General features: G+C 51.9%; 1 protein-coding gene and 1 long non-coding RNA gene across 8 annotated transcripts in view; one reads left to right on the top strand and one right to left on the bottom strand.

Annotated features, from left to right (window-relative positions):
- Positions 1-19,415, top strand: part of FHAD1 (forkhead associated phosphopeptide binding domain 1) — a 121,892-nt gene that overhangs the window by 50,982 nt on the left and 51,495 nt on the right. For 6 of the 7 annotated variants that reach the window (XM_077899539.1, XM_077899536.1, XM_077899538.1 and 3 more), the window contains exons 7-14: positions 1,620-1,743; positions 4,671-4,801; positions 7,141-7,230; positions 8,475-8,579; positions 12,465-12,572; positions 15,091-15,174; positions 15,927-16,079; positions 17,035-17,230. In XM_077899539.1, coding sequence (XP_077755665.1) covers positions 1,620-1,743; positions 4,671-4,801; positions 7,141-7,230; positions 8,475-8,579; positions 12,465-12,572; positions 15,091-15,174; positions 15,927-16,079; positions 17,035-17,230 — 991 coding nt within the window. The remainder of the gene's footprint in view (positions 1-1,619; positions 1,744-4,670; positions 4,802-7,140; positions 7,231-8,474; positions 8,580-12,464; positions 12,573-15,090; positions 15,175-15,926; positions 16,080-17,034; positions 17,231-19,415) is intronic. The other variant, XM_077899537.1, reaches the window with a different exon arrangement.
- LOC144314899 (uncharacterized) overlaps positions 13,921-19,415 on the bottom strand; it is a 32,764-nt gene continuing 27,269 nt past the window's right edge. The window contains exon 2 of the long non-coding RNA XR_013380744.1: positions 13,921-17,372. This is a non-coding gene — a long non-coding RNA (uncharacterized LOC144314899). The remainder of the gene's footprint in view (positions 17,373-19,415) is intronic.

Here is a 19,415-nt window from a genome sequence, read left to right as displayed (position 1 = left end):
AGAAGCACAGGCATCTTTGGGCAGGTGGGCATACGCTTTGCCGTCCTTTCTGGGAGCTCGTCGCCTCGTGCTGTGGCTCTGGTGTCGTGTAAATAAAGGCACAAAGCTGAGAAGAGCTAGAAACGCCCTTCAAAGCTACTCCCAGTACCTTTTAGGGGAAAGTTGCATGTCTCCCACAGAGAACAGTAAGAGGTGAAAGAAAAGTTTTGGCTCGAAGTTTCAAAAAGCACAAACATGCAAAAGTAGAGCCTCGGGGAGGGTGGAGGACAGAGTCATCTATGTCCCCACCACCTTCTGGCACATGCCCTCTTCCCAGCGTCTCAGATCCCCCAGGGAGAGAGGAAGTGTCACGGCCCCAGTTGTCACAGAACCTGAACAATGATGGTGCGTGAAATGAGCCAGGGAACTTGTGACACCTTGATCCTTCTGTTAATTCTACCAGAGTAAGAACGACGAGGGCTTCAGGGACAGAAACCGGGACCGAGGACTGTGGGCGCCATCTGGTGGCAAAGGCCTCTGCGCCCTCGGCCGCCTGACCTGAGCGCCCTACCTCCCCCCCATTTTTCGTGCCACACCTGCTGCAGGATAAGAGGGTGGACAGGGACCCCCATAGCCCCGCCTAATTGCAGTCACACGGGTGTGTAAATGAGCCTCGACGAGGCTCCCAAATGCACCCAAAAATCTTACCCGGCTACCTTCTTCCCCAGAACGGGCTGGAGGAGCTGCGGCCAGGCCCACCTGGGTGCTGAGCTCGGAGGACAGTCACGGCTACCGCCTGGGTGCCGAGCGCCAGGCACGATCCGGGCGCCTGTACACACACTAACTCATTAAAACGCCTCTGAACCGGCCCATCCGATGGGGTCTCCTGCCACCCCACTTCCGGAATGGAACAGTGAGCCAGCATCTGGCCTCGCGTGTTCGTCAGCCTGTAAGTGGCAGGAACAGAGTTTGAAGGCCAGAGTCGGGCTCCCGAGCCCCTGCTGCGCCGTACAGCCTGCGGCCTGTATCCTGGCCCTAGAGCCACCTGGCAGGGAGCAAGGAGCCACCTCTGCAGCCATGTGATCCTGAGCAAGTGACCCACCTCTGTGAGACTCGGTGTGCTGCTTGCAAAATGGGGGTATGAGCGGGACCCTCGGCCTCCTGCGACGCTGTCAGTTGCCATCAGGGTAGCATCTGTGAAAGGGCTTTGTGAGCCTGGGGTGTCCTGTGAGATGGAGGCTGCTGTTGTTCGCATTCGAGGCCATTAATTCTACACCCGGCTTAGCCTCTCATGAGCTCTGCTCTGCAGCCCTCGGCGCTCGATGACCCGGAATCGACAGCTGGTCTATTCCTGGCTGAGAGTCCAGGGCGGGTAGGAAGGCACCGTAGGGATCAGCTGTCCCCAGTGCCAGCTGACCCGAGCCACTCCGCGGGCACAAAGATAAGACATGCTTTGATTACATGTGACATGGCGGTCCCTGAAGGAACCTGCCCTCTCCTGTCCCTTCTGCTGGTTAGAAGTAAAAAGCTCGGTTTCCCCAGCACCCCACCAAAGATCCATCCAAAGCTGCTGTGCAACCGCGGAGGATCCTGCGCACCCGGGCAAGCGCCCTCTGACTGCGTGTCGCCTCCTCCCACAGATCAGTGCCCTACAGCAAGGCTACAGCCAGGTGCTGTGCCAGACCCTGTCTGAGAGGAACTCGGAAATCACATCCCTGAAGAACGAGGGTGAGAACCTCAGGAGGGACCATGCCGTCACCTCAGGTGAGCTCTCTCTGATGGGGGGCCTGAGAGCTGCCCCCTTCCCCCTCCTTCCCTGGCCGCAGCAGACATCACCAGTCCACCGCTGCCCGGCTGCACGCTGATCCGAGGTGCGGCCTCAGCGATCTTCTCAGCGGCCTGTGTCCCCGAGTTCAAGTACAACCAGCTCCTCGGGCAGGGCCTGACACCCGTGTGCGTGAAGGTTATCACTCAGCTATGTCTGGCGAGCGCCCCAGGGAGGACATGGGACGCCGTGGGGCTTGGGCGCTTCCACGGGCCAGCTTGCCTTCAAGCTAGAATGTGGGCAGAGTGGGGTCACTGCATTAGGGGCCTAGTATACTCGGGCCCAAGTGAAAATATTTCCTAAGTGGCCAGCAGAGGCTGCACCCTACAGACCTCAGGGTGGGAGCCCACACGCCCTCCGGAGACCAGCTGTTTCTCACCCTGGATCCTTTCATTCATCCTATGTGTTTATTGAGCGCCCACTGGGTATCAGGCCCCGTTCCGGGGGCTGGGGACAGAGAGCCTGAGCACAGTGCTCCTGTACTCCCAGGGTTCGCATCTGTGAGCGGGTGACAGGCACTAAAAGTAAACCTACAGTGAATAAGCAAGCCCGTTTCGGAGAAAACTGGCCCAGTGTGGGAGCGAGGTGCTTGAGGGGCAGAAATGAAGTGAGCATATAGCTTGGTGGGTGGGCGAGGACAGGCCTTTGAAGAGGTGGAAAGGGGAGAGCAGTCAGGACACCAAAGGGAACAGTGTTCCCAGCAGAGGGATCACAAGTGCAAAGGGCCTGAGGCTGGGGCCAGGTGGCCGTGCAGGAGGGCTGGAGTGGGGTGCGCGTGGGGTGGGGCAGGCAAGGTCAGAGAGGGAGGCAGGGGGTAGATCACTGGGAGGGAGGTCTGGGTTTGATTCTAAGGGTAATGGGAAGCCGCTGGGGATTTTAAGCAGGAATGCCTCGAGACTGGAGGAGGGTGGGGCCGTTAACGGAGGGAGTGAAGCGCGCCGGGGCGCGGGCAGCGAGCCTGGACTGGGCCTGTTGCTCTGAGTGCCCGGGACGCAGCAGGAAAGCCGAGCAGAGCGCTGAGCCACGGGGGAGTCGCCGTGGGTCTCTGCGCATCGGGCGGCCTGACCCCCGGCTTCTCCTCCGCCTGGCTCCGCACCCGCCAGGCCTGTCTATGCTCTGTCCTCAGACACCACCCTCTCCACTCGGGGAGTGGACGACCCTGGGCTGGGGGAACACGGGGTGGGCTGGACCCGCTCAAGGTGTGGTCCCCAGACCGGTGGCACCAGCAAGCCCCGGGCCCTCGTGAGAACCACAGAGTCCCGGGCCCCAGCCCAGAATGTCCTGCACCGCAGCCGCACTTCGGCGGGATCCCGGGGGCTCGTATACACACAGTCGAGCTTGAGAAGCTCAGGGCCGGGTTGTGCTGCGGGAGCGGCCCTGGGTCTCCGTGGCTTCCGACACGCGGGCTGGTGTCTTGCCTCCACCTGGTGTCCGTCGGGGGTCAGCAGGGGATTTGCTCAGTGTAGCCACTCAGAGACCAGGCTGACAGGCCATCGTGACGCCCACTGACCTCCACGCCACAGGTCGGTCCAGTCCCGCCTCACAAAGCTCGAAGGCAAGTCCCAGAGGGATCCACCCGTTGCAAAGTAGCCTAACCGAGTCCTGTGACAGAGCTCTGGATCCCATTCATTTCACATCCTTTTTTGACTGGCAGCTACCCATCAGATGGGGCATAATGGTCTTCCAAGAAAAGAACCACCTGAGACAACCCAATCGCACAGCCTTTCCGCACCCTTCTTCCCGCTTGTCCTCAATACGAGAATCCAATAATGTGTTAGTGACCGACTGCTACGTAACCGGTTATCCCAGAATCTAATGGGTAAAACAACAGCCACTATTTATCTCATCCAGCTTCTGGAGCTCAGGAATGTGGGGGTGACTTGGTTCTCAGGGTCTCCCGTGAGGCGCAGTCAGCACATTGGCTGGGCCGTGAGCTGGCCCCCTCCGCTCCCCACGGTGTGGGCCTCCCCTCGGCCGCTTGAGTGTCCTCACAACATGGCGGTCGGCCTCGCCCAGCGTGTGAGCCAACGGAGACCGCGGGGAAAGCCGCTATGTCTCCCACGACCCCCTGGGAAGTCGCAGTCCGTCTTTCCCACAATATCATCCTGGCTACCCACGTCAGCCCTGCTCCTGGCGCTGGGGCCATTTTAGAAGCTGGCTACCATAAAATAATAATAATAATAATAATAATAATAATAATAATAATAATAATAGGTGCCCTGTAACAAACGCTGTGGGTCAGCCACTCTCCTGTGTTCTTTATATGTCTTTAACCCTTATCATAACTCCTCGGGGAGACACAGTAAGATACTGATAAGGAAAATAACGTGTCCAGGAACACCAGGCTACTAAGTGGTGGTGAGCGTGAATCCAACCGCCCCGCTGACAGCCTCCTTCTGCCACAAGCCTTTTTATGGCCTCTGGTGAAAACTCCTGGGCCTTCCCCACACCAGGCCTCGGTTTCCCAGCCCCATGGCGTGGCCTCTCCTGCCAAGCCTGAGCCCACAGGGGCCCCCCTAAGGCTCTTCTTCCCCCGGCAACACTCTTGTTCCCACGGCTGACTTCTTGTTCTCGCCGCCATCTTAAGCAAATGCTGGTCAGTGCATTTCAGCGTCACCCCTGTCCCGGCTCTGGGAGCCTAGACACAAGCTCCTCCGGTGCAGGTGAGCACCAGGGGCGGCCCGGGCTTGGAAGGGGCTCGGCCACAAGTTGGCTGACAGCTGTGGTGCGGTCATCCTTCCTGCCCCTTTGACCTCTGTGAGTCTTTATATATATATATAAAGATTATTAAATATCTATGTAAAATTTATGTGTTTGTTTATTTATTTATTTATTCATTCATTCATTCGTTCGTTCATTCCCCCAGGGATGGTGTCATCTCTGCAAAAAGAAGTGTTCACAAGGGATGAGGAAATTCAGCAGCTCAAACAGGATGTGAACCAACTAAAAAGTGAGAACAAAGAAAAGGATCACCAGCTTGAAGCCCTCAGTTCCAGAGTGAGTGTTGGGTCACCGTCATCATACTGTAGCTGTCCCCAGAAAGCAAGCAGAGCAGGGTCCCATGACTCATCTCTCATACCCTGGGCCCTGGCTTTAAATGTCACTCCCATCTCTCCCACCACCGTGAGATGAGGCCGGTGCCCCAGGGCGTAAGGAGGGCACAGGAGGACAGCCGCTGGGTGGCCCAGAACACGAAAGGCCCAGCGGGAGAGACCAGCGGCAGGGGCCAGGTTCTCTGCAAGTTAAAGAGCTTTTTTATTTTTTTTAAAGATTTATTTATTTATTTATGAGAGAGAGAGAGAGAGAGAGAGAGAGGCAGAGACACAAGAGGAGGGAGAAGCAGGCTCCATGCCGGGAGCCTGACGAGGGACTCGATCCCAGGACTCCAGGATCCCGCCCTGGGCCAAAGGCAGGCACTAAACCACTGAGCCACCCAGGGATCCCCTTAAAGAGCTTTTTAAATGTAACTTTGAGGGGCACCTGGTGGCTCAATCGGTTAAGCGTCTGCCTTCGGCCCAGGTCATGATCCCTGGAGTCCTGGGATCGAATCCCACATCGGGCCCTGCTCAGCAGGGAGCCTGCTTCCTCCTCTGCCCCTCTCCCTGTGCGTGCTCGCTCTCTCTCTTGTGCTCTCTCTCAAATAAATAAATAAAACCTTGAAAATATAACCATATATGACTTTGACGCTGCGAATGATGCCTTCCATCCTGACTTTAGAATCCCGATCCCGCAGAATAAGGTTTCTCTCAGCATGTGTGTGCTCTCTTGCAATGAATCCAGCTGAAACCGAAGAGCCGTCACCCCAGGCGGCAGCTCGGGGACACACGGTGCCTGACTGACCCGGTGCTCTGTCTGTGGGGATGTCAGGGGGTGAGAGCTCCAAGTCCTAAAGAAAAGGCCCAAGAAGTACCAGTCCGGTGCTTAGCACGGTACCCAGTTTGGAACTCAGAAAACGCAGAGCGTGACCTTCGGGGTCAGACAGGCCAGGATCCAAGCCCAGGCTTTCTTGTCTCATGACTTACTTGCCTCCGTGTCGCCTCGGCCAGGCGGGGACAAGAAAGTGATGTTCCGAGAAGTGGGAGGCTGATTTCAGTGGCCCTCTCCCGCCCCTGCCCCCGCCAGCCGCCGGGCGACCAGTCCCTACCCTCACTTCTACCCGCAGACTGACTTCCTACATGCAGGGCACCTGCTTTGTGTGGGGGGCGTGAGTGTGCCTGTGAGTGTGTGTGTGTGTGTGCCGGCAAGGGGGGCAGCTTGCAGGGCTGGTGCCAATTGGGAGAAATATGGAAAAACAACCCCGACTTGACCATTCTGCTCACTGAAGTACGTGTGGATTCTTTCTCCCCCCACTTCCCCTTCCTCGTTGACCTTGGAGTGAGGCGTTTCTCCTCCCTAACCGGTGCAGCTCTTGTGAGCATTTGGATGCCTGGCTTTCCTTTTTTTTCTAATCCCCTTTGTCATGTGTGATAATTTTAGGAAAATAAAAGATGATATTGAGAAGCAAAATTGAAGAGATAAGGAAGAAAACGCTACCCCTAGAAACCCACATTCATATTTTAATGTGTATTTTTCCAGTCTTGGAAAAAAATAAATACAAATTTTAACATTTATACTATACTCTTTTTTAATTTTAAATATGTACTATTTTCCCATGTTAATAAATAAAAGCTCTTATCATCGGTCCTAAAAGCTACAGAATATTTGTCTGGAAGTACACAATGTAATTAAGTGATCTGTTGTTGGACACGGTTGTTTCTTTTTCTTTCTTTTCCTCTGTTGCTAATACTGCCTAGAACATCCCTGACCCTACAGTTTTGCTGATTTCTCTAGTCAGCGTCCTTAAGAGACAATACTAAAGTGGGGATTTCTGGGTCAAAAGAAGGCCCATCTTTATGTTCTCAATGTGTGTTGCCAAACTGCCCTCCTGAAAGGCTGTTCCATTTACCTTCCCTCCGCCAAGCAGCTGTGTTGGGAGATGCACCTTGCAGAAAGCACGAGAGCGCTTCCCTGTATTCCTGGTAGCTCTCTTGGCTGGTCCCAGAGGCAAACACACCCATCCCGCCACCCTAAGGATCCAGACTCCGCAAAGCTGGGTCTGTCCTGTGGTGTGGACTGCTGGCTCCTGAAGAAGCATTTACACACATTATCCCCGGAACTCACGAGAGGGGTGACTGACTACCACCTGCTGCAGGGCCCTGGGCGTCCCTCAGACGCAAATGGCCTCACCTCTGGAAATTTGGGGAAGTGATTGGATTAAGCAATAGGAAATGCTCAAATGCGGGGACTTAGGGACCCACAGACAACCCACGTGGCCTTCTTGTGTTGTCTCTCCATAGTGCTCCGCGCTGAAAGAAGAGTTAAGAAAGGAAGATGCTCAGAAGGAACGCCAGGAAGCCCAAGGGAAAGAGTTAAAACTCTGCAAAATTGTGAGTTGAGCCTATTCACTGCTCCGTGTCCCCAGAAAGGCTAGACTTTGACCTTCAGGGAGCTTTGTGGGGTCGGAGAGGGGTTCCATGGCCCATTAGATAGCACAAGCTGTAGGGCTTTAATGATTGTTTATTAACCTTGTCTCCTAATTCTTTGAAATGCTGCTTATAGCCTCAAAGAAGAAATGGCTGAAAATACCATAGAAAACACACCCTCCCAGGATTCTCTGGGCAGTGCACACCGTCCCCGTGGGGCTGGACGGGAGACATGGGGTCCCTGCCCCCCAGACCTGTGGTGTCCAAACTTTCATGTTACATCGTCAGAGTTTATCTTACACGTGGGCACTGTTATTAACACAAAATTTCAATTTCCTGAAGCATTTTTGTTGAAATACATCAATTTTACACCAACTCATAAAAACAAACAAAAAAAAATCATTTGCCTTATATAGGCGATGACTTTGGAAATAATGAAACAATGGTGAAAACACTTGCACTAGAATGAAAACATTCAGGGACGCCTGGCTTGAGCATCTGCCTTCAACTCAAGGTGTGATCCCAGGGTCCCAGGATCGAGTCCCACATCGGGCTCCCCACAGGGAGCCTCCTTCTCCCTCCACCAATGTCTCTGCCTCTCTCTGTGTCTCTCATGAATAAATAAATAAAATATTAAAAAATAAAATAAAATGAAATGAAAACGTTCATTCCCTGTGCCAGTCGAGTCCTCTTCCACGGCACCAGGCACACGTCCCCATTCATTAGGAAGTACAGCACCTTAGACACGAGGAAGAGACGTCCTGTTCTCTGTGCCAGGAACATTGCTATTCTCTGCCTCAAAATGGGAAAAAAGAAAAATTTCATTATTCTGTCCTTCCAGACTATGTCCATTGTGGCATCCAAGCAGCCCTGATTCAGATTGATCTCAAAAATACACCCTAGGAGAAGAGCTTCTAATGAGTTGATGGATATCTTGTACTGTTTAATCCAGGGTCCATGCTGATTTTCAAAAGAAACTAATCATTTCCCTTTACCCAATTTCCCAACCATCAATTGAAAAAACATCTACTTTGCCCCACAGATGTAGAATTTTCCCCCAAGGGAAGCAATTAAGCTAATACCAGACTAGGTTTCTGCCTTAATGAACCCAATGAAATGAACTACAGAGGCTCAGGATATTTCAGCCCAGAAGGCAACTCCCACTTCCCATCAGGGAAGTTGACTTCCTGTTCTTGAAACTCTTTCAGCAAATCCAAGACATGGAGAAAGAAATGAAGAAGCTCAGGGAGGAGCTGAAAAAGAGTTGTACTGAACAGAACATGATCTCTAAGACACTGCGAGAAAAGAGCAAGGTAAGACAAGGACAGTGTGGCCCAGTGACCGCTCTGGGCCAGGCCTTCTGCACGTATCATCTCCATTAATCTCCCAGTGACTCCGCGTGGTCAATACCGGTATTAACCCCACTTTATGGTTGAGAAACTGAGGCTCACAGAGGTAAATGATGTTAGCCAAGTTCACGCAGATAAAGTAGCTGTACTTCTCAGAACTTGGACCCACGTCTATCTGACTACATGCTCCTGTGTGTAACCACAAGTCTAGACTGACTTCAACTCTTATTTGTAAAATTTATCCAGAAGAGAACTGATCCATTAAATCAAGTTTGCTAATGGTGTTGCTCAAACTTAAACGCTCTTATGGATATTTTTGGCTATGTGTCCTAGCAGTCATTGAAGAGGCATATTTTTTTAAATCTCATGATTGTGGATTTGAGTATTGCTACTTTTAGTGTTGACAACTTTTGCTTTGTATATTTTGAGGCCGTGTTACTAAGTGCCTATAAATTTAGAATTTTAATACTTCTCATTGGAGAAAAAAAACCTTTGATCATCATAAAATGTCCCTCTTCATCTCTAATAGATTTTTCCCCTTAACGTCTACTTTGTCATTAATGCAACTTTGGCAGCGGGATGCCTGGGTGACTCAGCTGGCGTCTAACTCTTGATTTTGGCTCAGGTCATGATCTCAGGGTCCTGGGATCAAGCCCCACATCAGGCTCTGTGCTCAGTGCAGAATCTACTTGACCTTCTCCCTCTCTCTCTGCTTCTCTCTCTCTCTCTCTCTCTCAAATAAATAAAATGTCATAATATATATATATATATATATATATATATATATATATATATACCTAGAAGCCCTACTGCTTTTCTTTTGAGAAAAAAATACTGATATTTTCATAGCATGTCTTGTTCCTACTCTTTCTGTCAGTCTTTTAAGTTTTAGGCACATCTCTCTTCTAACTAGCATATCATCTTTATAAAATCTACTTTAACAGTCTTTGTCTCTTGGTCCATTTACATATAATGTGGTTGCTGGTTTGTCGGGATTTAAATCTACCTTCCTGCTCGGTGTACAAACTGTGTGATGCTCCCTTTTCTTCCTTTCATGCCCTCTTTTGAGTTAGTGGTTTTTGTTTCCATCTTCTCTATTAGCTTGGAAATGCCTTCCTCCTTTACTACTCTCTTAGTAATAGCAAGACAACAGCATTCAGCCTTGACTTACCAAATCCAATAGTAATTGAGTTTCTCATTCTTTAACTCTTCTTCTCATGGTCAACCTAATGGCTATAATCTGCATTCTTGACTTACCAAGATCCAACATTAGTTGATAATTATGCCCTTCTCCTTGGTAAGGAAATGACTGTGGAACACTAACTTCACTCACCGCCTCCAGATTTGTGTGCCACTGTTGTCATTTTCTAAATGATATTTTATTTTATTTATTTTATTTTTAAGTAGGCTTCATGCCCAGTGTGGAGCCCAATACAAGACCCGAACTCATGACCCTCAGGTCGGGGTCAGAACCAAGATCAAGAGTCAGACACTTAACCAACTGAACCACCCATGTGCCCCATCAACTATTCCCTATTTGTAAACCCCAGAAGACCTAATCACTATTTCTCTATAGTCAATATTCATGTCCATACGTTACCTTTCTTGCTTTCTTTTCTGCATCTCTGATCATCCATTTGGGATCATTGTTCTTCCATCCAAATAACACCTTTTAGTGTTTTCCTTCAGCATGGCTATGCTGATGACAAATTCTCTCAGATTTGGGCACACGCATCTTTGGAAATGAATATTTAACCTTCATTCTTAAAACACATTTCGACTGAGTGTTGAATTCTGCGTTGACGTTGACATTCTTCTAGCGCATTACAGGTAACATCAGGTCCGTCATTCCATTGACTCTTGGACGCTGTTGTTTCTGCTTAGACGTCATTTACAAGCCTAACTGTTTGCCTTTGAGTAATCTATTTTCCCTGGCCACTCTGAAGATTTTGTTTTCTCTTGATTTTTAGCAGATTCATTATGATTTATTTCAGTGTGGACTCATTTTTATTTACCTGCTTGGCGTTCGTATGGGCTTCTTGCATCCTTGGCTGGGTGTTTGGCATTAGTGTGGCACTCGGGTGACCTACCACACAGGCAGCAGGTTGCTGATGAAGGCTTTTGAACAGAGAACTGGTATGATGACTTGTGATCAATGGTTATGGTGAAGATAATAGCTAAAATTTCCCATGTATTGGGCACTATGCCAAGCATTTCATCTCTTTCACCGATCTAGGCTCTCCGTTTTACAGATGAGGGAATCAAGGCTCCTAGTCACTAGTAAGGTAACCAGCCCACAGCCACACTGTCAGTAGGTAACGAAGCAAAGACTGGAAGCCAGGTTTGTGTGGCTCCCGTCACTGTGGCGCAGCCACGAGCCACATGCAACTCTTCACACTGAAATTAACCAAGATTGGGTAAAAACTCCAAACTGAGTTCCCCAGTCACACCAGCCACATTGCCAGTGCTTGACAGCCCGAGGTGTCTGGTGGCTACTAGTCAGCACAGACAGGGAGCATTTCTGTCAATGCGGAAAGTCGTGTCGGACCCAGCTGCTCCACAGCCTGGCAACTCTCACAGCATGAAGAATGTGCTGGGAGGAAGTAAACCAGAGGAAGGAGCCACTTACATAGGCCAGAGGCCCTCGGTGCCTGGCAGGGGTGCTCACCAGGGTAGGGATGGAGACGTGGACTGGATGTGACAGGGGCCCGAGCCACAGGCTTGGAGATGGCTTGGCATGAGAGATGGAGCAGGGCGGCAGCGAAGGATGACCCCAAGGGCTGGGGCAGGGAAGGTGGGGCAGATGCTTAGGTGGGGAGCCCCGCTAAAGGCAGAGTCCAGGCTGGACTTGGCCTTCCCGGCGTATGAGGGAGTCTGCTGAAATAGAAGTCAGGGCGTGTTTAGACGTGAGGGGATGTTTGCGGAGGAAGCTGAGGCCCAGGGAGCGTAGATGGCTTTGCCAACGGCCCGGCGCTACCCAGAGGCTCCGGGGCTGCCCCACGCTGCTCCGAAGAAAGCTCCGGGGCTCTTCTGGGTCTTTTATTACTTCTGTGACCCCCCCCCCTTCAGCCCCCTAAGAAACAGCTCGCAAAGTCGTTGCAGCACAAAATCCTCACGCTTATCTAGGGGAGTTTGCTTCCTCTCCGGAGAACCCCAGAGCCCTGGGCTCCGCGGGTGCTTCCAAAACGGCGGGGTCCCCAAGGGAGCAGCTGGGCTGCGGGGCCCGTGGCGGCCGGCAGAGGGCGGCGTCCAGCCCGGCAAGCTCGCCCGCCTCGCCCTCTCCCGCCCCGGGACAATGACCCGGCCAGTCGCCCCGCTTCCCACGGGCTGCGATTCCTGAAAGACTTTGCTTGGCAAGCCCCCGGCGCGGCTTCCGCTGGCGAGCGGGCTGGAAGCGGTGATGCCAAACGGGCACGATGATAAGGCCAAGTAATAGCATCTACCAGGTACCCGGCGTGGGCCAGTTCCCCGCGGCGCTAGAGCACGGCGCCCGCTGCACATTCCCGGCCCGTTTGCAGCCCGATGTGTGCACAGAGCTTTCCAGAGGTGCCGGCCCCGCTCGAAACACTGAATCCCCGCACTCACCCTGGGAGGCGCACTAGGATCACCATCCCCGCTTGGCAGAGGAGGACCCGTCCCTGGTCATGTGGCTTGCTGGGGACCCGCAGGGGTCCTTTCCATCCCACCCCGGGGCGACTCCTGCGAGCCCGCCTCCACCCTGCACTCGCTCACCCATGACCCCTGCCCCCGCCCCAGGACCCCCATGGCCATCAGACCTCCTCCAGGAAGCTCCCCAGAGGGCATTATGATCACATTAGCAGCCAGCACATGCTTTCATCGTCCTTTCAGGTTGAAGAGAAGCTTCAGGAAGATTCCAGAAAGAAATTGCTCCAGCTACAAGAAATGGGAAACAGAGAGACCCTCATTAAAGTCAATTTGGAAAGGGCAGTAGGTCAGGTAGGCGAGCTTCAGAGCCCCCCTCGGTGGCCCATGCTCCCCTAGGTTTTCTGCTCCCCAGCTGGTGGGGATGAGTCAGGAGGATGGTGGCCATGGTTGGATTCCCCCTGGGACCCCAGCCGAGAAGCCGCGTGTGGCTCCTACACCCCGGGAAGCTGCCCGCACCAACAGCCCGACCCCACTCCACGCAGTGAACCCACCGTGTGGTTCCCTCTTGGGAAGAGTCTGAGCCTCTTGACCCCATGATGTTTCTGGGACTTTCTCCCTCACACTTTTTTGTCCTGACATTTACCATGATCTTGCATCCCCTGTCTGCCAGCAGATGTCACAGTCAGTGTCCTTAAGGAAAGAAAGTAAGGGGAAACCAGAATGTCAAAGTGCTCGCTAGATGGGGAAGAGTCTGGGCAGGCCGGTGGGCAGGCTCCGACAGGCTGGCCTGGGCACGCCACTGCCCTAACACTCTGGCCCCAGATGGCCCAGTGGCCCTTCCTCTGGTGTGCGGCATGGATGTCAGGGCCAGGACATGCCAACAAGACTTCGCCAAAGGCCGAGGGAAAGCCAACTGGACGCCGGGGTGGAGGCCCCGACCCTCCAGGATATGGCTCCAGGGCAGCCTGCCTTGGACTTCTCCTGGGGGGCCCCCTCCTGGCAGCCACGTCTCCAGGGGGCCCAAGAACATTCTCTGTGTATATATGTCTGTGCTTCTGCTCTCCTGGGAAGGGGGGCCCACCAGGTTGCTCACTGGATTCTCAGAAAGGTCTGTGCACCCGGACCAGCCCGTCCCCTTTCTGTGCCCTGCAGCCCCCAACACACCCTTGATTGAAGGCATGATCTGTGTCACTTGCCCAAGTCCCAATATCCAGGTTACAGTGGAGTTTAGGAGAGAAGCCTCCCGGGAGGACCCCCCCGCAAGACACTGAGATTCCTCCGGGTATGGACCCAAGAGACAGAGGGTGGGCCCCATCTCTGCTACTTCCCCATCCCAGCCCCTTATTTCCAGGGCTCTGCTCCCTGCCTGAGACTCCGCCCCTCGCCAGGCAAGTGGCTCCAGGACTGAGCCATGAGCCAGGAGGACTGTCCCCTCCCCCCCCCAGCAGTGCTGTGGGAGGCCTCCGGGGGGATGTGGGGCCGTCATTCACAGGGCATTCTCTGCGTGACCTCTTCCTGGGCTTGTTGGGACCCCTCCCTTTGGCCATGGATCCAGAGGATGGCCTGGAGTGCCTCAGTGCCCCCACCCCTGCCCCTGTCTGCTTTGAGCAGGCTGATTGCTGGGGTGTCCTTAGGAGCTCACCATTCCACTCTTGGGTTCCCAGAACTCCACCGTAGCGAGTAAACCCTGCATGTCAGGACCCTTTGACTTTTTATTTTATTTTATTTATTCATAAGAGACAGAGAGAGAGAGAGCAAGAGAGGCAGAGACACAGGCAGAGGGAGAAGCAGGCTCCATGCAGGGAGCCTGATGTGGAACTCGATCCCAGGTCTCCAGGATCACACCCTGGGCTGAAGGTGACGCTAAACTGCTGAGCCACCAGGGCTGCCCAGACTCTTTGACTTTTGAGTTGATTTGGTGGCACCTATGATCCCTTTGGGGCTCTGTTTTATTTTATTTTATTTTATTTTATTTTATTTTATTTTATTTTTTTTTTTTTGTTTTGTTTTGTTTTGTTTTGTTTTGTTTTGTTTTGTATGTTCAGGTCTCTGTTTCAGAGTCCATGACCATGTTTTGTCAGTAAACCAAAAACCCAGGCCACGTTGGTAAATTGTCAGAGCAAGCTGGGCTTCCCGGCCCATCCCTGCTGCGGGCACTGGGCACCTTAGAGCTGTGCCTCCGTGTGCCCTGGCCTAATCCAACCGCGCCATCTCGTCGGCTGTAATCTGGAAACACTGGCACCAAGCAGGCACCCAGGAAAAGCTGGCTGAACCAAAGCGGGGCGCCCGGGGCTGGCAGATGCCCGCATATGAGCATCAATGAATATGTACTGAGCACCTCCTCTGCCCGGCTCTGAACCAGGCTCTGGGGACCCAAAGGCCCCCAACACAGCGTTCAGGACACGTATGGTCGGAGGCCCAGGCTGGCAGACGGGAGCACGCTGTCCTCTCGCCAGACACCCGAGCTGATGACACCATTTACTTGGGCTGACAGCCTCAATATTTATCTCACAGTCTGGGGCCGACTTCCCAATTATGGAAGAGCGCTCCCGGCCCCAGACTTCCCACTGGATAATTGGCAGCCAGTGGCTCGTCTGAGGGCGCGAGCGGCGTGCGTGCCGACCACGGGTGCCCGTCGGGTTCGGCGGGCAGACCTGAAAGGTAATTAGAACCTGCTGTTGTGTGCTCGGCTGCCGGGCCCTTCCAGGAAGAGCTCAAGACGCCCGCGAGCCGTACTGACCATTGGAGGCCGCGGCCCCCTGCCTCCTGGCCCCTGGCACTGCCGGCCACCCCAGCCCCGGCTGCCCCCACTCACTGTCGCCTTCCCTTTTTTTTTTTTTTTTTTTTGTCGCCTTCCCTTTGTGTGTAGCTGGAGCATTTCAGAAGTCAAGTCATCAAGGCCACCTACGGACGAGTGAAGCCGTTCCTGGACAAGCCCGTCACCGATCAACAGGTTTTTCTTGCTTCCTCCCTTCCTCCCTCGGGGACCTGGGCCTCCAGACACTGGGAGCATATGCGCCTGTGTTTTGTTGGTGGTACATATTTTTCACACTGTTGCTACACCATAAAGATTTGTTTTGATTTTATGGGATTTCCTGGCTTTTAAAGTAAAAGCCAGTTAAATTCCCTTGAAATGTTTCTGTGAAAATCAAATTAAACCACTCAGGCCTATTTCTGGTCGCCAGACACACACATTTACCCCCTCGCTGGCACCTTAGAAGTAGGGGGGAGTGGGGCCGCCTGTCCCCAGACGCTGCGTTCTCACTTCTTCCTTCTGAAGAGAAGAGATGGTGATGGGGGTGGACTCCCGGCCATAATGATCGCCTTGTCGTTCTGATTTTCTTTCTAACCCTCTGTTCCACGCATGTGTAAGAAAACACACCATGGGCTGCTCTTGTCAGCTGTGGACACTGACCTTCTTTCTACCTATGAGTCCACAGCATCAGGCTCCGCATGACAAATCACGGTGCAGGAGAATCTAGAGCAAACTCATGACAACATTACAGACCTTTGGCTCTGAAAAGCCATCTCAGACCCTGGGAGACCTGTCCCGGGGACAGGACCGATGTCCTCCTCCAGAGCCGTCACCAAGACACGTCAGGGCCTCCCCGTTCACCTGCAGAACCTGGGAGCTTGAACTCACGCTCCTGGTCCCTTCCCAGAGCCACCCTGGTGTGCAAATCTCTCTTTCCTTTTTCTCACCAGCTAATAGAGAAGATCACCCAGGTCACTGAGGACAACATCAACTTTCAGCAGAAAAGATGGACCCTGCAGAAGGAGACTCAGCTCAGCAATTCTAAACAGGAGGAAATCACAGAGAACATCGAGAAGCTGAAGACATCTCTAGACAACTGCCAGGTGCCCTCTTCCTCGGCTTTTCACAAATCTCATTCTTGTGCTGCTTGTTTGGGAAATTTCTCCAGCGTTTGTGGAGCAGGTTGGGCAGAAATGCTCTGCTCCTTTTTCATCCTTTTCTCCTGGAGAAATCTGTTTGGGAGCAGAAAACAAAGAGCCTCAAAAAATGCCTCCCAGGTGAACTTGGTGCGGCCACGGAAAAGATGCATGATGCACCCCTGCTACTGACCTGGGGAGGCCCCGGGCCCCAGCAAAAAACAAATCAATAATAAATAAGTTCCCCGTTATTTTCAGAGGAACATCCCTGCTCTTTATTTGCATTATTTTCTGGCCCAGCAGTGGAAAGGCTATTGTTTTGAGCTCTTTGTGGTTTTTGTTTTTTTGGGTGTGTTTTTGTTTTTGTTTTTTTGTTGTTGTTAGGGGTTTTTTTTTGCCTCTTTTGCTTCTGACTCCGGAGGAGACGGACCCAGAAGTCTGCCTGAACCCCACGGCTCCCACACCAGTATGGAGCCTCCCCAAGCAGGCAGCTGCTTCTGCTTTCTCTAGAAATAAGCAGCTACTATTTGGGGAGCTTGTGCAAACGCTGGCTTGTCAGCACTCTTTCAAATCAGGAAACCCCGCTTTCTGACCAGCTGATGTGTTGATCTCAACAGGAATTTTGATGAACAGAAGTAGCCAGATTTGGTTCTCCTTTCAGCCAATTGTCCTTGGCAGTTTGGCTTTGGAATTGCAGATACCTAAAAGTGGGGTCTCTTCGACCACCAAAGGCTGCATTAGAGTGCCAAAAAAGCAAAAGCTGCCAAAACGGGGAGCGGGCGGGGGGGGGGGGAGGAGGTAAATGAAACTGAGCCGTCCGAGTGCGGCCAACATGCGGCGCTGCCTGTCTCATGGCCAAGTCAAGAGCGCTGCTGCTTCTGGGCCCAGCGTCTGGGCTCCTCATGATCTCGTGTCTTTCCAGGCCTGCATGAAAAAGTCTTGCGGTAGCAAGGACCTGAAGAAGGAGGTGGACCTGCTTCAGAACCTTCAGGTGAGCCCACCTGTTTCAGGGCTCCAGAAGGTGGCGCTGGACATCCTGCGCCTGTCGCTGTCCTGGCTGGAGGAAACGGAGCGTCTCCTCCGGGACGTGGGCATCCAGCTCTCCAGCTCTGACACAGGTTAATGGCACTTTTTTCTCACGTAGTTGCATGACTCTAAAATGTCGCGTTGAATCTTATCACGATGGGACATCTGTTGAGGAAGGCTTCTTAGCTATATGGCCAAGTGGCCCTTCTCCAGACTTTGAGAAGTGATTTTTTCCTTGGGGGAGGAAAAAAAAAAAGTGAGACATGATTACTGAAGGAAAATGAGACGTGACACAAGCAAAAGGAAATTAAGTCGGGATTATGCTAAATCCTATCTCTCAGAAGCGACTACCATTATGTATCTATTAGACTGTTTTTAGAGCAGTTTTAGGTTCATAGAAAAACTGAGAGGAAAGTACTGTACAGAGACTTCCCGTGTGCCCCCTGCCCCCCATATGCCCAATCCCCCCCATTATCAGCGCCCCCCACCAGAGTGGTACGTGTGTTACAGTTGGTTAATCTACAGGGATGCATCATTCCCAGAGACCATGCTTCACATCGGGGCTCACTCTCGGCGTTGTACACTCTGTGGGTTTGGACAAAGGTGTCACGACCTGGATCCACCATTATAGTATCACACAGGATAGTTTCATTGCCCTAAAAATCCTCTGCTTGCTATCTATTCATCCCTCCCCCAACCTCCAGCTCCCCCAGCCGCTGACCTCTCTACTGCCTCTATGGTTTTGCCTCTTCCAGAACGTCATGCAGCTGGAATCCTACAACTCTCCAGATTGGCTTCTTTCACTTAGTAATATGCATTTAAGTTCCCTCTCATGTCTTTTCATGACTTGATAACTCACTTCTTTTTAGCACTGACTAGTTGTCTGGACGGACCATAGTTTATCTATCCATCCACCTGGTGAAAGGACATCCTGGTAGCTTCCAAGTTTTGGCAATTATGAGTAAAGCCATCATCACCATCTGTGTGCAGATTTTTCTGTGGATATAAGTTTTCAACTCCTTTGGGTAAATACCAGGGAGTAGGATTGCTAGAGCATGTAGTAAGGGCATGCATGGTTTTAAAAGAAACCACCAAACTGTCCTCCAAAGAGCCTGCACCATTTTGCATTCCCACCAGCAATGCGTGAGAGTTCCTCTTGCTCCACATCCTTTGCCAGCAGGTGATGTTGTCACTACTGTTTATTTCGGGCATAACTTCCACAGCATTTTCCCATGGAAATAGATGTATGATTCTTACTCTCTCTCTGCCTCAGTTTCCTTACCTGTAAAATGAGGATAATAAGGAGTACCTACCCCTTAAGGTTGTTGGGAGGATTAAAATGCATTGGTATATGTGAAGTACTTAGAATAGTATCTGGCACAGAATAGGCACTACTTATACATTTAATTTTTTTAAATTTTTTTGTCACGGGCGTTTAAGTTGTTTCCAGTTTCCCATACTTAGAGATAATGCTGAAATGAATGGTACAGAACATATACCAATTCATCTTATATTTATCACCTTAGAGGTGGAGGGAGTTAAACCACTTTCATTCAACAGATTTATTGCATGCCTACTAGACACCAGCTCTGTGCAGGGTAGAGATGTAGCGAGGTCAGAAACAGGTGGAATTCAGGTGGAGGGTGTATGGGTGTCTTGCTTAGCCTCTTGCTTTTATCATGATATTTGTCATGATAAAATATTGAGGGGGAAATAGGCACTATTGCTGCCCTCATAGACCTTGTGGTCTTAGGGAGGGGAGGGTGGGCATTAATTGGAAAATCACTCACACCTAAAACATTAAAGGTGACAAGTGCTACAAAGGAGAAGTGCAGGACTCTAACCTGGTTAGGGAGGGCAGGGCATCGTCAGGATACACAGGAGTTATTTGTCAGAGGAGAGGGGAGGAGAGGGGAGGGGAGAGAATTCTGGGTGAAGAGAGCTGTGTACCAAGATGGGAGCATGAAGAACACAAGGCACTGAAAAAAATAGGGGTGGGAGGTGGGACAGGGCTGGCAGGAAAGGTCAGCAGGGGATGTGCCATGTGGGCTTGTAGGGCTCTGATAAGAAGCTCTGCTTTATCCTAAGCGCATTGAGAACCCAATGAAAGATTTTAAGCAGGGAACTGATGGACAGGTTTGCTTTAGGAGATAATCCTCTTGACTGTGAGTGGAAAATATACTGGAAAATGGCCATCATGGAGCACCAGGGAACCAGCTAGGAGGCTGTCACAAGAGATGATAGTGGCTCCAGGGCAAGGGTAGGATACAGAGGGAG

This window comes from Canis aureus, chromosome 5 (genome assembly GCF_053574225.1).
Source record: "Canis aureus isolate CA01 chromosome 5, VMU_Caureus_v.1.0, whole genome shotgun sequence".
NCBI classification, from domain to species: Eukaryota; Metazoa; Chordata; class Mammalia; order Carnivora; family Canidae; genus Canis; species Canis aureus.
The sequence above is the reverse complement of the archived record's forward strand: the minus strand, read 5'-3'. Positions and strand labels throughout refer to the sequence as shown.